General features: G+C 40.3%; 1 protein-coding gene across 3 annotated transcripts in view; it reads left to right on the forward strand.

The window, feature by feature from the left end:
• Positions 1 to 15,109, forward strand: part of ST7 (suppression of tumorigenicity 7) — a 320,806-nt gene that overhangs the window by 170,191 nt on the left and 135,506 nt on the right. For all 3 annotated transcript variants that reach the window (XM_006859311.1, XM_006859310.1, XM_006859312.1), the window contains exon 2: positions 286 to 368. In XM_006859311.1, the coding sequence (XP_006859373.1) occupies positions 286 to 368 (83 nt within the window). The remainder of the gene's footprint in view (positions 1 to 285; positions 369 to 15,109) is intronic.

Below are 15,109 nucleotides of genomic sequence, written 5' to 3' on the forward strand. Positions count from 1 at the left end.
CGACCCTGTACAGGGTTTCCGAGGGTGTAAATCTTTACGGGAGTAGAAAGCCTCATCTTTCTCCCGCGGAGCAGCTGGTAGTTTCAAACCACTGACCTTAAGGTTGGCAGCCCGATTTGTAACCACTACGCTACCAGAGCTTCGATATGGTTCTAAGAATTCCTGTCATCAGAGACACATCATTTCAGTAGGAAGAATTAAAAAAAGAGAAAGAATTGGTTGTATTGATGTACTCATGCTTTCTTTGTTCTTTTCTCTGCTTCTGTTTTGTTTTTGTTTTTTCAGTGAGCATGTTTTTGAACACACTAACACCGAAGTTCTACGTGGCCCTGACCGGCACTTCCTCGCTAATATCAGGGCTTATCTTGGTAAGTGTGTACTCATTCCTATTTATCAGTGTCTGTTTAATATGTGTGCGAGGATACGTACAGGAACAATATCTAGAAGACTCTGCAGCAGCAGCTGATAATGATTCTCATAAAAGCATGCATGTGGTTGTTGGGTGAGAGGACTTATAGAGAAAGGCCTTTTACTACCCAGGTTATATATTTCTGAATGTTTGTAATTGTTTTTAAACAATCAGATATTCCTTTTATTGAATGGAAAAAATATATAAATTAAATGGATGATAAAGGAAAACACAGTCCTGCGTCAAATTCTAGTGCCTACAAAATAAATACTCTAAAATATGACTTAATTCAACTGTTGTTGTTGTTAGGTGCCATCGAGTTGGTACCGACCCATAGCGACCTTATGCACAGCAGAAGGAAACACTGCCCTATCCTGGGCCAACCTCACTATCGTTGCCACGCTTGAGTCCATTGATGCTGCCACTTGGCCTGTCCATCTCGCTGGGGGTCTTCCTCTTTTTCTCTGACCCTCCACCCTACCAAACATGATATCCTTCTCCAGCGATGGGTCCCTTTTGACAATATGTCCGAAGTATGAGAGATAAAGTTTGACCATCCTGGCCTCCAAGGAACACTCTGGCTGCACTTCTTCCAGCACAGATCTGTTGGTTCTATGGGCAGCCCACGGCACTTTCAATATTCTCCTCCAACACCATAACTCAAGTGCATCAATTCTACAGTCTTCCTTACTCATTGACCAGCTTTCGCATGCATATGAGATTATTGAAAATACTATGGCTTGGGTCAGGCTCACGTTAGTTCTCAAGCTGACGTCTTTGCTCTTCAACACTTTAAGGTCTTGTGCAGCAGATTTGCCTAATGCAATATGTCCTCTGATCTCTTGACTGCTGCTTCCATGAGTGTTGATAGTTGATCCAAGAAGAATGAAGTCCTTGACAGCATCAATCTTTTCTCTGTTGATAAAAATGCTGTTTATTGGTCCAGTGGTGAGGCTTTTTTTTTTTTTTTTTAACATTGAGATGCAATTCATACCAGAGGCTGTGCTCTTTGATCTTCATCAGTAAATGTTGTAAGTCCTCTTCACTTTCAGCAAGCAAGGTTGTATCAGCATATCACAGGTTGTTAATGAGTCTTACTCCAATCCTGATGCCATGTTTTTCTTCATAGAACCCAGCTGCTCGGATTATTTGCTCAGCATACAGGTTGAATAAGTATGGTGAAAGAATAAACCCTGTCGCACATGTTTCTTAATTTTAAAACGTTCCGTGTTCCCATGTTTATTTGTACAACTGTCTCTTGGTCCAGGTACAGATTCCTTATGAGCACAATTAAGTGTTCTGGAATACTCATACGTTGCAATGTTGTCCATAGCTTGTCATGATCCACACAATTGAAAGCCTTTGTGAGTCAATAAAGCACAGGTAAACATCTTTTTGATACTCTCTGCTTTCAGCCAAGATCCATCGGACATCAGCAGTGAAATCCCTCATTCCACATCCTTTTCAGAATCCGGTTTGAACCTCTGAAAGTTCTCTGTCAATGTATAGTTGTAGTCATCTCTGTATTACCTTTAGTAAAACTTTACTATGGGATATCAAAGATATTGTCCGATGATTTCTGCATTCCGTTGGGTCACTTCTCTTTGGTATTGGCATAAATATGGATCGCTTCCAATCAGTGGCCAGATAGTTATCTTCCAAATTTCTTGGCATAGATAAGTGAGTGCCTCCAGTGCTACATCACTTTCTTGAAAGAGTCCCATTTTTATTCCATTAATAATTACTGGTGCCTTGTTCTTTGCCAATTCCTTCAGTGCACCTTGGACTTCCTCCTTCAGGATCATAGTCATGATGAGTGGTGGTTTTATTTTACTGTTGTCATTCGGCAAAGAAAACTGTAACAACTTCATGTTGTTAAGTATTGTCGGGTCAGTTCTAATTCATAGCAACCCTGTATAGTAGGGTTTCCAAGGAGTGACTGGTGAGTTTGAACCACCAACGTTGTGGTTCAAACTGATCTTGTGGTCCAGTGCTTTATCCCATAGCATCACACCAGAAATCCAGCAACCTCATATCATTCTCCAAATTTGGTGGTGATAGTACAGGAGACATTTTCATGTAATGTTCAGTCCACAAATGTCGGAACCACTGGTCTGAGAGACCAATCTGAACCATTTACTCCACTGATCCTTAATAGGAACAACATAAATTGTCCAGAAGGAGAAATGTAAGCAAAACTCTTTGAGTCTGACTTAGAACAATCACTAGGAAGATTTTATATGATCTGAAAAGTTCACCAATCGAAGGAGTCCAGTGCAGAGGAGAATGATCTCAAAGAGACTTTGGTGGAACAAAGTTAACAGGACTCTTGAAGGCATGTGAATGAATCTCTCACTCCAAAACTATGTCGTTTGGTCAAGAAATAAGCAATATCCAGAAGAAGACAAGGAATAAGTAGAAGGTAAAGTAAAAGAAATTAATGGCAAGTCCTCATGGACTCCAGATTTTCTAGAGCCATGGAGGCTAGATGGAATGGCTATTGTACTGACATAAGCCTTAAACCAAAAATATCCCCAAAAATCTTAAAACCAAACAATAATTTGTTGTTTTTGTTAGGTACCCTCAAGTTGTCTTTGACTCATAGCGACTCTGTGAACAGCAAAGCAAAACACTGCTACATCCTTTGCCATCCTCAAAATTACCGTTATGCTTGAGCACATTTTTGCAGCAATTGAGTTAATCCATCTCACTAAGGGTCCATCTCTTTTTTGCTGACCTTCTACTCTATCTAGCATGATATCCTTTCTGATAAAATGTCTGAAGTACATGAAACGAAGTCTTGCTGCTTCCAAGGAGCATTCTGTTTGTACTTCTTTCAAAACAAATGTGTTCCTTCTTTTGATAGCCCATGGTACTTTAAATATTCTTCATCAGCATCATAATTCAAATGTATCAATTCTTCTCTGGTCTTCTTTGTTCATTGTCCAGCTTTCACTTGCATATGAGGCAATTGATAATACCATGACTTGTGTCAGGAGCATTTTAGTCCTCTGACCTCTTTGCTCCTGACACATTTTCCCACTGTGATATGCCATTTGAGTTCTTGACTGCTGCCTCCAGTGAGTTGATTGTGTATCCAAGCAAAATGAAATCCTGGACAACTTCAATATTTTTCTCCATTTATCATGATCTTTTTTTATCGGTCCAGTTGTGAGGATTGCGTTGTAATTCATACTGAAGGCTGTCTTTTTTGATATTCATCAGCAAGTGCTTCAAACCTTTTCACTTTCAGCAAGCAAGGTTGTGTCGTCTGCATATCACAGATTGTTAATGAACTCCAATCCTGAAGCCACATTCTGCTTCATGTAGTCCAGCTTCTTGGATTATTTGCTCAACATACCGCGGGAGAAAGATGAGGCTTTCTACTCCCGTAAAGATTTACACCCTCGGAAACCCTGTACAGGGTCGCTATGGGTCGGAACTGACTCGATGGCACATAACAACAACAACAACAACAACAGATTGAAAATGCATGGTTACAATAGCTTAGCTTCACTAGCACCAGACTGCTAACCACACTAACTGCAGTTCAAACACCCTAGCTGCTCTTGAAAACCTTGTTCAGGGTAGGTCTGAGCTGAAACTGACCTGACAGCATACACCACAATAAGAGATGTCTGTCTTAAGCATTATGCTCTTTTAAGAAATACCTATGGAGTCCCTGGTGTGGCGCTGTGGGTTAATGTGCCAGACTGCACAGCCATCTGAACTGCAAGGTTGGTGATTCAAACTCACCAACTGCTCCTTGGAAACCCTATACAGGGTCGCTATGGGTCGGAACCGACTAAATGGCACTTCACAACAACAACAAATATGGGATCAAAGTAACAACTACTTGAAAGATTAGATGGGAACTCTAGGGGACTGTGAGTTACATGGATGGGGAAAGAAAGTGAGAAAGAATTGTAACACAACATGAATAATGTAATCAGTACTCTGAATGATACATGTTGAAATGTTGACTTGGTTCACAACAGGGCTTCATGAAGTTTGTGGGGAAATGAAATGAAAAGATTATGGATTTTCCCACACACTTTGTTTTCAAGTCCCCTCGTCTATGTTGCTGTATATATTCTCTACAAGAAAATGATTAAATTCAAAAGAGAGAGAGAGAATAATGAGAAGGAAGGAATTGGTATCAAACACGTGATGAAGGAATCATGGATTGCTAATGTTCCCAGGCTCCATAATTATTCAGTTTATAAGGAAAATGAACCTTACTAAGGAAAGACAAAGACAGAGTTAACTTCTGGCTAAACCAAACCCAGAAACTTTGTCTTTAGATTCTCACTTTAATATTATTAAAAGAACAGAAGAAACTCCAGATTTGGAAAATGCATTCACATGCTTGATAAATTCATAATAATTATGTGGCGAAAATATTCAACCAATTAACATATATGAGCATATATTTTGAAGAGATAAGGGAGATAGAATGATAAAATGTAAATTATCATTTACATTTTAAACAGTATTTTGACATTTTCTTTATAAAATGTGGAAATTTTTTTTTAATTGAACAAGTAGAAACATTGAAAAGGTGAGCTATTTTGGATGCAATTTGAATAGCAGTTTTGAATTGTTGTTGTTGTCGCGTGCCTTAGAGTCGGTTCTAACACGTACCAGTACTGTATAGCGTTTTCAAGGAGTGGCTGGTGGGGTTTGAGCCACCGACCTTGTGGTTAGCAGTACAGTGCTTATCCTACAGCACTACACCAGGACTCTGGTTTTGAATTGTTGTTGTTTTAAGTGCCATTGAGTCTGTTCCAACTCATAGTCACCCTGTATAGGGTTTCCAAGGAGTGGCTAGTGAATTTGAACCGCAGATCTTGTGGTCTAGTGCTTTATCCCACAGCCCCACAGAATGGTGGTGATGTGCCACCACATTTATCAGTTCTGACTCATACCAACCCTGTACAGGGTTTCCGAGGCTGTAAATCTTTATGGGAGCAGAACGCCTCATCTTTCTCCCATGGAAGAGCTGGTAATTTTGAACTGCTACTCTTGAGGTTAGCAGGCCAATTTGTAATCAGTACGCTACCAGAACGCCACAGAATAGACACTAGCAATTCACTCTGAGGCAGTCGGGTGGGTTTTTGTGTATGCTTTCCCCTCTGCTCAGCGGATGGTCACTAAATGTGATATTCTCTGAGAACTGAGAACTAAATTACAAGGTAATTTATATGTTCCTTACAATAATCCAGTGAGGTAATTGCTAGTGTGATTTCCATTTTTAGGTACGAGGAAGCTGAGGTAGAATAGGAAGTAGGCCTCCTGCCTTGGGTCTCATGAATGAACAGTAGTCAGTCTAACCAGATCCTGGGCTTTTGTCCCTCACTGCCTTTCTGGTTAAGTTCTCAGCCTGCAGAAACATGGCAGGTCTGAAATTTACAGTGGCAGTGGCTCTGTGTGGCTCACTGGACTAAATTAGTTACCACCGTGTGGATTCTTTCCTTTCATTCTCATGGACTACTCCCTGTAGTGATTTTCCCTTCAGACACGGGAGTGCAAAGTTCCGTCAGCTTCCTTCTCCTGTTTTCCCACTGAAGGACTTTTCCTTAGTCCGTATTGCTTTTGCAGTCCTGGGCTGGGGAGGCTTCCTCCTTACATGTAGAGTGCAGATCTGAAATGTGGTCTTCACTACTGTACGTTCACCTGGAAGCCTTCTGAAGAGCTGACTGACTTTTTCAAAACCTGGATGTATGCAAATTTTGAAGTGCCTTTTTCAAAATTTTTGCAGGCAAAGTAGCTACCAATAGGGACTAAGTAGCTCTTGATAGCTTTAGGTTCTTGCTTTGAGAAAGTATTAACATTGATATTGTCCAGGTTTTGGGAGTGTGGGCTACTGTGGTCTTGTGGGCTAAGCACTGGACTGCTAACCACAAGCTCGGTGGTACACACCCACTGGCAACTACTCAGAAACTCTATATAGGATGGCTATGAGTCAGAACTGACTCCATGACACTAACAAGAGCCTTTGGGGACTCAGCATTCCTAGCCTTTGAAATAGTCCAGGGTTGAGATTTCTATTCAGCGGGTACTCTTTGCTGCCAAGTGCATTTCAGGGAAAAGGAAGCATTGAGTCAAAGAAAGGATCAGGTGTTTTGCCAAATAGCTGTATGCATCTAACTACTTAGTGGTTTGTGTCCTGACACCAGGGAGACAGTTACTTAACTGCTCTTCCCTGAGCAGAGTCTGCAGAGTCAGGAAGCAAACACACACAGTACAGCACTCTCCCAGAGGAAATGAGCTGTTTGGGAATCTCAAGATTCCTGTGCTAGAGACTGATAGCTTCAGAAAAGAGAAGTTTAGAACATAGAAAGAAAGAAAGAAAGATAACTGGTATTTCTCTTTAAAGAAAATTTCGTTTAACTGAGCAAATACACATAGAAGTACAATTCATTTGGCAGAGATTATCAGAGCAAGATGACAGAGTACACTGAACCCTAGGCATCATCTAGACCTAGCTGTAGACTCTACCCTAATATAAAATGCTTCATCTTGTTATTTATTGTTAGGGGTTTCTAAGGAGTATCCTTGATGTACTTCTTCATCCAACACGGATTGTTTGTTCTTACAGCAGTCCTGGTGTGGCACCTTGGGTTAATGCAAAGGACTGCAAAGTTGGTTTGAACCCCAAAGTCACTGGTTCAATCAAGCTCACCAGCTGCTCCTTGGAAACCATATAGAGCGTCACACTATGGGTCAGAACCGACTCAACGGTAGTTAACAACACCAACAAGAATAGCAGTCCATGGTCTGCTTAATATTCTCCTCCAGTACCATACTCAAATGCATCGATTCTTTTACTATCACATGCATATGAGGCTATTGAAAATACCATGGCTTGGGCCACAGGCAACTTAGTCCTCAGATTGACCTCTTTGCTCTTGAAAAGGTTTTTCGCAGCAGTTTTGCCTAATGTAATATGTCATTAGATTTCTTAAATGCTGCTTTCATGAACATTGATTATGGCTCTAAGCAAATTGAAGTCTTTTGCAACTTCAATCTTTTTTCCATTTATCATGATGTTATTTATTGGTCCAGTTGTGAGAGTTTTCATTTTCTTTATCTTGAGGTGTAATCCACATTGAGGATGTAGTCTTCATCAGTATTTCAACTCCTCTTCACTTTTAGCAAGCAAAGTGGTATCATTTGCATATCACAGATTGTTAATGACTTTTATCCTCCCAATAAATAAATAATAATATGTTTCCTCGTGTGAATTAATAAAACTATCAAACAAAAACTTCATTTGGCAAAGACCACTGTCATTTTTCTTGGATCAACTATCAACACTCGTGGAAGCAGCAGTCAAGAGATCAAATGACGTATTGCATTAGGCAAATCTGTTGCACAAGATCTTTTTAAAGTGTTGAAGAGCAAAGATGTCAGCTTGAGGACTAAGGTGCATCTGACACAAGCCATGGTATTTTCAATAACCTCATATGCATGCGAAAGCTGGACAGTGAATAAGGAAGACTGGAAGAATTGATTTATTTGAGTTATGCTGGTGGAGGAGAATATTGAAAGTACCATGGTCTGCCAAAAGAACAAACAGATCTGTGTTGGAAGAAGTACAGCCAGAGTGCTCCTTGGAAGCCAGGAGGGACCAGTCATTAGAGAGGGATATCATGTTTGGTAAGGTGGACGGTCAAAGTAAAAGAGGAAGACTTGCAGTGAGCTGGATTAGCAAAGTGGCAGCATCAATGGGCTCAAACGTGGCAACAATTGTTAGGTTAGCCCAGGACCGGGCAGTGTTTTCATTCTGTTGTGCATAGGGTCTCTGTGAGTCAGTATTGACTCAATGGCACCTAACAGCAACAACAGCAACTGATTTTACAGTCATGTGATTAAAAACAAATGAGTGAATATTTTGTTATGCCTCCCTGATAATTCCACCATTTGTCTGTCAATTTGTTGTGCTTTGGTGGCTAGTATGTTGCTGTGATGCTAGAAGCTTTGCCATCAGTATTTAAATACCTGTAGGGTCACCATGGTGGGCATGTTTCAGCTGAGCTTCCAGACAAAGACAGACTAGGAAGAAGGGGAGGCAGACCACTTCTGAATGGTTAGTCTCTGAAAGCCTTATGAATAATAGCAGAACATTGTTGGGTACAGTGCCAGATGACGAGCCCCTCAGGTTGGAAGGCACTCAGAATATGACTGGGGAAGAGCTGCCTCCTCAACATAGAGCTGACCTTAATGACAGGAGTGAAGTTATGCTTTCTGGACTTTTTTTTTTTTTTTTGCTGATGTGGCTCGATTCAAAATAAGAAGAAAATGCTGCAAACATCCATTAACATAGAGAGAAACACTGTTAACTGATGATATATGGAGGGGATAATAATCAATGTAATGAAACAAGCTATATGAATGGTTGAATGTGAAGCTGATGATGTGCCCTGTAAATTTTCACTCAATCCAAAATAAAAACATTTAATTAAAAAAAAAGAGGATATTTAATAGTTCAGGGTGTTGTTCAGTATGCAAAATAAATAAATAATTTTTAAAAATCCATTAACAGTGGGAACATGAAATGTATAAAGTATGAATCTAATAAAATTGGAAGCAGTCAAAAGTGAAATGTAACACATAGATTAGTGAGCTGAAATGGAATTGTATCAGCCATTTTGAATGACACAATCATATGGTTTACTTTGCTGGGAACCATAAATTGAAGAGGACTGGTGTCACATTCATCATCAAAAAGAACATTTGAATATCTATCTTGAAGTACAGTGCTGTCTGTGATAGGATAAAATCCACTCCTACAAGAAAGAACAGTTACTACCACTATTATTCATATATATATACACCAATCACTAAAACCAGTGATGATGAAACTGAAGAATTCTATCAACTTCTTCAGTCAGAAACTGATCAAACATGCAATCAGGATGTATTAATAATTACTGATTTTTGGAATGCAAAGGTTGGAAACAAAGAGAAAAGATTCATACTTGGAAAATATGGCCTTGGTGATAGAAATGATGCTGGAAATCACTCGATAGGATTTGCAAGACATGACTTATTAACTGCAAATACCTTTTTTAAAATAAAAAAACAACATAAAAGATGACTATACACATGGACCTCACCAGTTGGAATGCACAGGAACCAAATTGTATCTGTGGGGAGAGACAGTGGAAAAGCTCCATGTCATCAACTAAAAGAAGGCCAGGGCAAGACTGTGGAACAGATCATCAATTGCTCATATGACAGTTCAGACTGAAGCTGAAGAAAATTAAAACAAGATCACAAGAGCCAAAATATGACCTTGAACATATCCTACCTGAATTTAGAGGTCATGTCAAGAACAGATTTGAAGGATTAGAAACTAATGACGGAAGACTAGAAGAATTGTGGGATGACATCAAAAACATCATACCAAAAGAAGACAAAAGGTCATTAGGAAGACAAGAAAGAACCAAAATGAGTGTCAGAAGAGACTCTGAAACTTGCTCTCTGGTGTGGAGATGCAAAAGCAAATGGGAGAACTGAGGAGGTAAAAGAGCTGAACAGGAAATTTCAAAGGGCAGCTTGAGAAGACAAAGTAAAGTATTATAATGAAATGTGCTAAGACCTGGAGTTAGAAAACCAAAAGAGAACACACTCAGCATTTCTCAAGCTTAAAGAACTGAAGAAAAAATTCAAGCCTCGGCTTGAAATATTGAAGGATTTTGTGGGAAAATAATGAATAATGTTGAAAACATCAAAAGAAGATGAAAGGAATATGCAGAGTCACTATATCAAAAAGAAATGGTCAACTTTTAACCATTTCAAGAGGTAACATATGATCAAGAGCCAGTGGCACTAAAGGGAGAAGTCCAAGGTGCACTGAAGATGTTGGCAAAGATCAAGGCTCCGAAAATTGATGGAATACAAATTGAAATCTTTCAAACAACTGATGTAACACTAGACGCACTAGCTCTTCTATGCCAAGAAATTTGAAAAACAGCTGCCTGGCCAACTGATTGGAAGAGATGCATATTTGTGCCCATTCGAAAGAGAGGTAATCCACTGTCATTAATAATCACATACAAGTAAAATTTTGCTGAGATAATTAAAAAAATGACTGCAACAGCACATCAGCAGGGAACTGCCAGAACCTCAAACCAGTTCAGAGGTAGATGTGGAACAAGGGGTATCAGTGCTGAAGTCAGCTGGATTTTGACTGAAAACACAGAATACTAGAAAGTTGCTGTTCAGTTCCGACTCATAGTGACCCTATGTAGGGTTTTCAAGGAGTAGCTAGTGAGTTTGAACCACGAACCTTGTGGTTAGTAGTCTAGTGCTTATCCAACAGCACCACATCTGGACTCCAGAAAGATGTTTATCTGTGCTTTATTGATTATGCAAAGGTTTTCAACTGTGTGGATCATGATAAGCAAAGGATAACATTGCAAAGAATGAGTGTTCCTTAACATTTGAATGTGTTCATGAGGAACCTATACCTAGACCAAGAGCCAGCTGTTCGAACAGAACAAGGGAATAACAAATGGTTTTAAATCAGGAAAGATGTGAGTCAGGGTTGTATTCTTTTTCCATACTTATTTAATCTGTATGATGAGCAAATAATCTAAGAAATCGGATTATAGGAAGAAGAATGTAGCATCAGTATTGGAGGAAGACACATTAACAACCTGCAGTAGGCAGATGATGCAATCTTGCTTGCTGAAGGCAAAGAGGTTGAATACTTGCTGATGAATATCAAAGAACACAACTTTCAGTAAGTGTTGCACCTCAATGTAAAGGAAAACAAGAAAAACCTCTGCACTGGACCAGTAAATAACATCGTGATAAATGGATAAAAGATTGACGTTGTCAAAGACTTCATTTTGCGTGGATCTGCTATCAACACTCATGGAAGAAAGAGTCATAAAACCAAAAGTTGTATTGCATTACGTAAATCTGATGCTCAAGACCACTTTAAAGTGTTCAAGAACAAAGTTGTAGGTTTGAGAACTAAGGTGCACCAAACCCAAGCTAAGGTATTTTCAGTTGCCTCACATGCATGTGAACATTGGACAGTGAGTAAGGAAGACCATAGAAAAGTTGATGCATTTGAGTTGTGGTGTTGGAGAAGTACCATGGACTGCCAGAAAAACAAACAACTCTATACTGGAAGAGGTACAGTCAGAATGCTACTCAGAAGCAAAGATGGCGAGACTTCGCCTCTTGTACTTTAGGCATAGAATCCCTGGAGAGGGAAATAAGTGGAGGTTCAGTGGAAAAGTGGAAGACACTCCACGTAATAGATTGACACAGTGATAGTAAAAATGAACTCAAATGTAACAATTGTGAGGATGATGCAGGACCAGGCAGCAGGGCCGCTTTGAATTGGAATGTATTCAAGGGCACCTAACACAAAAGCAACGCTGAGAATTCTTAGCTCTGGTGTGGCACTGAGGGTTTATGCACTGGACTGCAAAGTCAGTTTGAACAGCAAGGTCGGCGGTTCAAGCTCAGCAGTCACTCCTCGGAAACCATATTCAGGTTTGCTATGGGTCGGAACCAACTCGATGGCACTTCACAACAACAATATAGGTTGAAAGATAGTAAGAAGTTTGTAGTATCCCCACCTCTCCCTGCTCCCCTTCGGTTGCTGCACGTACTCATCCAATGCTGTCTTGCTTGATTTCAAGGTGTCACTTGTCAATGTCCAATGCAGCCAAAGCATCTGTACCTGTCACCATAGACCAAATCTGTCAATTTAGTCTTTTCTTCACTCTAGCAAGGCCTTGTCCGGTCTGTTTGAAGTAGCCTCCGCTGACTATGCTTATTTCAATGGAGAAAATGTTTGGGTTTGTTATACATTTTACACATACATGTTAAATAAAATCAAACCCCAAACCAAGCCTGTTGTCCTCAAGTTGCTTCCCATTTATAGAGACCAATGTGGGCCGAATAGAGCTGTGTTCTGCATGGTTGTTAATTTTGTGTCTTTGGAACACAAATTACCAAGGCTTTCTTTGGAAGTACTTAATTCTTTGTGCCATACAGGGCCTCCCATCTGTTGATTATTGTTGTTAATTGCTATTGAGTCAGTTCCTACTCACAGCAACCCTGTACAAGGTGTCCAAGAAGCGGCTGGTGGGTTTGAACCACCAACCTTGTTGGTAGCAGTCCAGTGCTTATCCTACAGTGTTGTTGTTAAGTGCTATCAAGTTGGTTCTGATTAGTAGTCACCCAGTGTAGGACTTCTGAGCAGAGGCTGGTGGGTTTGGCTGACCTTTGGTTAGCAGTCCAGTGCTTATCCCACATTGCCACACCAGGACTTAGTTTGTTATGTAAAGGTATTCTGGATCATAAGTTTAAAAAGTGAGATTCAAGAACAAGAATGGAGAATTAGAATAGTAAACAAAGAATTAGCCTGTGGATAGGATGTAAAAGAAGCCTGCCGCTGTGAAAGTGCCGGCAGAGCCCATGATTAGGTAGACATTAGTTACAACAAAAGATCCCTTTATGGAGTTCTCACTCTCTGCCAGCTACCTTAGAAGCACTGTGTGTATATTAATGCATTTAATATTTACTGAAATTCTATATGGTGGCTGTAATCAGCCTCTTTATGCTACTGAGTAGAAACTGATACACAAAATTTAAATAATTTGGCCTAAGTTATTCAGCAAATTAGAGTCTTGGTGTGGCACTGTGGGTTAATGCGCCAGACTGCAAAGCCATTTAAACTGCAAGGTCGGTGGTTCAAGCTCACCAGCTGCTCCTCGGAAACCCTATACAGGGTCCCTATGTATACCAACTCGACAGCACTTAACAACAACAATAACTTACAGCAAATAAGGTAGCATGTGAAGCCAGATCTCTCCTATTAAAAGTAAGGAATGGGCCTAAAGATTGATGGTTTCTTTCAAGCATTTTTTTCCTATAGGACTTGACGTGCACTTTAGTTGATAGGATATGGCTCACACAATTGGTGGGGGCCCTGCAGACAGGAGTGTAAAGAGAGTTGGTAAAGCTTCATTAGAGGGCTCTTGGGGTATGGAAAGCAGCATGTAAGTGTTGAGCTGTGTCAGTTATAAGCAGCTTGTCTCTTGGCTCTAGAACAGCTAGAGCCAGATGGCTGGGGAGCCTGCAGACAGTGAAAGGAAATTGAGCTTCTTGGGTTCACCATGAAAATTGATGATCTTCATGGAGATCAATTGCTAGGCAGAGTCGGCAGATGCTGATCGGGGTCTGACTGTGTGCATGAGTGTGCAAGTGGATCAAATTAAAGATTAGATGTGACAGAAGTGAAGTAACCCTTAGTTTTATAGGCTGGGAGACAGCAAGAAGTTTGTTGTACCCCCACCTCTCCCTGCTCCCTTTTGGTGAATAAGCAAATGGTGGAAAATGGGACAAAACTGCCCTTTGGGGCTTTTCAGTTTATATCTGAGCACAAATTGAGAAGTTTGAAAACGATGTAACTGCAGGAGAATGACAACAGTGTCTGACATTTGATGTTTTTGTTTGAATGGACCCAGATAGGGAAGAGAGAAGGAAACTGCAACCATCTCTGGAAAAGAGTATTTTTCTTTTTCCAACCGCTCATGGATTCAATTATAGAATCATAGCTAGAAGTATGGATCGGCACTTATCAGAAGTTATATTTCATTTCGCTAGCCATTTAATGTCTAGAAATGAATTCTTTCTAGAATGTAAGCTTCATAAAGGCAGGGATGATATCTGTGTTTTGTGTATGACTGTATATACCTGTAATGCTAAGGTAAATCACTTTTAAAATGTTGTGGAATGAACAGAAGATTTATAGATGATTGAATTTGAGGACATCAGAAATGGCCTGGGGGCGTATTTTCCAATGACAGATTCTGCCTGCCCCCCAACTAACCAAATCAGAATCCTGCTGTCACCGTCTGCTCTGACAGGGCTGGGGTGCACACAGCACTGGTTGACTTCTTCTACTTGTCAGTATTCTCATAACTCCGCCCTCCCCTCTGGGCCACCGTGATTGATGGAGACTCTTCATATGTGTACATATGTGAACACACAGACCCTGAGCCAGGGACCTTACAATTGGATATTGACCTTGTAGTTAGCCTCGCCTTTCCGTCTTCTTTTTCTTAAGGCCTCAGCACCAGATTGCTAGGGGATGGGGTGGAAAAGCATGAGTGCCAGTTCTCGGAATAGCTTCACAACTGTTTAGGGGAACAGGTGGCTGAGGAAGAATGGGCGGAGACTTAAGAAACAGGAGGCAAAGACCCACCCTGTAGCTGCTGTTCAGTATTCTTAAACAAAACATTCAGAAGCCTAGTGTGGAAGGAAAACAAAGTTAGGTCTGTCATGAGGGAGGGACTTTGAAAGGGTCAGTGGATGTGGAGAAAAGAATATACTTGAGAATTCAAAAAGACAACTGAAAAGGTTATTGATATTATTGTAATCCATGCCAACTGCCTTAGTTTATCTAGTTTAATCCAGAACATCCCTTCTTGCCAGAAAACTGTTTACCACCAGATACCTTTTTGAAGACTGAGAGCAGGTGTCAACTTGGCTGTCTTTCCATCTGGGAGGAGACTGCAGGAAAGTTTCATGTTCTCTCTTCAATCTCTGCCATCGCTATATCTGGCCTCCTGTGATACAAACATCATCATCTATGTTAATATTCAGGAAGAATTTCAAAATGGTGGTGTTAATTTCAGGCTTTGACATCTTTGTATTTCCCAT

Source organism: Chrysochloris asiatica, unplaced genomic scaffold (assembly GCF_000296735.1).
Source record: "Chrysochloris asiatica unplaced genomic scaffold, ChrAsi1.0 scaffold00032, whole genome shotgun sequence".
Lineage (NCBI taxonomy): Eukaryota > Metazoa > Chordata > Mammalia > Afrosoricida > Chrysochloridae > Chrysochloris > Chrysochloris asiatica.